This window comes from Sycon ciliatum, chromosome 7, assembly GCF_964019385.1.
Source record: "Sycon ciliatum chromosome 7, ocSycCili1.1, whole genome shotgun sequence".
Classification (NCBI taxonomy): domain Eukaryota; kingdom Metazoa; phylum Porifera; class Calcarea; order Leucosolenida; family Sycettidae; genus Sycon; species Sycon ciliatum.
The window spans coordinates 34,464,669-34,467,168 of record NC_088649.1 but is presented as its reverse complement, the minus strand read 5'-3'; the positions used below and the strand labels follow the sequence as shown (position 1 = coordinate 34,467,168).

Genomic DNA, 2,500 nt, shown 5'->3' with positions numbered 1-2,500 from the left:
AGGCAGGCATGCAGCAGAAAGGAAAGCAGGCAGGCAGGCAGCTAGACAAACACACCACCACTCGCCTTGGTCATGATACAGCGGAAGCATTCGTGAATCTGCTCTCCATCCACTTCCACATTGGCAAACTTGCCGCCGCTGTTAGCAGGCCCGGGCGCTGTGGCCTTATCACCTGCTGCCTCAGGTCTACAAATACACACCAACCAAACACAGGTATCGGTATGCAACAACATACGTAAACAGTAGGTCGAGCGATGGGCCACAATAGTTGAGCTCAAGTCAACATTTTCGCGATGCGACGCGTTTCCCGTACGGGAAATGAAGTATGAATCAGGCTTTAACGATCGTTCTGATATCATTATTTGCAATGCAGATAAAAACTTAGGCACTGTTATTTTAAATAAGGAAGACTATTTGGCTCAAGGCCGTCCATAAATTATCCAGCAAACATTTTTATTCAATTCAATGAACTGACACTCAGATTTTGCACGACAATCTTCATGAAAAGCTCTCAAACATCTGCAAAGCTCACTCTGCCATGCTTTCAACACGTGATGTTAATGCTTTCTTCAGCTGTTTTCCGTTTAAACCAGCTAAATTCTACACTCAGAAAGTGGTGGACATCACGCAACTGCATTGTACATAAAAGGGGGTTTGTCAACTGACAACCGCTCTATTCAGTTGCTATTCACTTCTTGGCGCATGCGCTGGATGAAACATTCTTTTATAATTGATGTCGAAAAAAATCAGTGTATTGGTTGAGGGAGGTAGGTTCCTCCTACACAAAGCACTCATCAAATTCTACACGCTACCTAAAATATACACAAGAAACTAGTCGCAGGCTTACCGTCCATTCATCGGAAACTGTCCCGCTGGCTTTTGAAAGTCCGATTTCGGCCGAATTGGGGATCAAAAACCCACTTTAAATCTAAAAAATCTGAGTTTGGGATCTGCTTCTCCATACATTTTGCCATGGCATACCTGTCCTAATTTTGTAAAACCTGGCTGAATTTCTATTTCCCTGTTCTTGGACTTTTCTGGCCTCAAACGTGGCAAGGAGTAATTGCATGGGTCACACGATGCAGGATGTACTGTTGTTTTCACGATATCTACAGTCAGACCTCGCTTATCCGGTCCTCGTTTATCCGGATCCCTCGCCATCCGGAAGAAAACCATTGGTTACCAATGTACAGCATATGCCGTGCGTGCATACAGTATGTGTGTTCGATTATCCGGTTCCCTCGCCTATCCGGATATTTTTGTTGAAAACGGATGTGTGCGGTTATGCGAGGTCTGACTGTACAACTATGTGCGAGAGACACCAAAAAGTTAGGGTGCCAGTTTCCAATGAATGGATTGTAGTACAAGATAGACCTATTATCTCCTGCATTGGCTACTGCACATCTCCTGCCTCTGGATTTCTAGACTGTCACCAGATGATTCTTCTCTGCAATATGAAACCGGTCAGTCAACACAAATGACTTTGTAATGCTTTGTCTAGGAGGAACCTACCTACCTCGACCAACATACTGACACATACACACATGCAAAGCGTGTTTTCTAGCCAAAAGACTCAATGAAGCCGACTGATTGCTATTTTGTAGCCGAGAGATACTGCATAATCTAACCGAGAGATACTGCATAATCTAACCGAGAGATACTGCATAATCTAACCGAGAGATACTGCATAATTTAACCGAGAGATACTGCATAATCTAACCGAGAGATACTGCATAATCTAACCGAGAGATACTGCATAATCTAACCGAGAGATACTGCATAATCTAACCGAGAGATACTGCATAATCTAACCGAGAGATACTGCATAATCTAACCGAGAGATACTGCATAATCTAACCGAGAGATACTGCATAATCTAACCGAGAGATACTGCATAATCTAACCGAGAGATACTGCATAATCTAACCGAGAGATACTGCATAATCTAACCGAGAGATACTGCATAATCTAACCGAGAGATACTGCATAATCTAACCGAGAGATACTGCATAAACCGAGAGATATGGTTAAAAAGAAACATATCTACAGACGTGGTCTGCAATGGAGACGCTCTGTTGCCTCCCTCCTCTTTTTTTTATTTTATTTTTTTTATTTATTTTTTTACTTGAAACCACGCACCCAATTCGTAAAAGAAGAAAGAAGCAGGAAATGACAAAACAACAGACTAACAAGACATTGACTGAATGGGGCTGCAAATGCAACGCAGCGGTGGTGATTCCTCCCCCCCCCCCCCTCCCTCACTCTCTCTCTCTCTCTCTCTCTCTCTCTCTCTCTCTCTCTCTCTCTCAACAAGACTGAGTATGGTATCATACCTGTGGGACACAGTGTCACTGGGTGGCTGGAAACAAGGCTGTGTTGCAAACAAACCATGCACATGCACACCAGTAGTCACACACACCCACGTACACCCACACACATGTACACACATGTACACACACACACTCACACACACACACTCACACACACACACACACCCACG

At 43.8% G+C, this 2,500-nt stretch overlaps 1 protein-coding gene across 1 annotated transcript in view; it reads right to left on the bottom strand.

Annotated features, from left to right (window-relative positions):
• The window catches only part of LOC135821382 (uncharacterized), a 23,368-nt gene that overhangs the window by 17,596 nt on the left and 3,272 nt on the right, over positions 1-2,500 (bottom strand). The window contains exons 3-4 of the mRNA XM_065334454.1: positions 2,334-2,371; positions 66-186 (exon numbers count right to left, since the gene is read on the bottom strand). Coding sequence (XP_065190526.1) covers positions 66-186; positions 2,334-2,371 — 159 coding nt within the window. The remainder of the gene's footprint in view (positions 1-65; positions 187-2,333; positions 2,372-2,500) is intronic.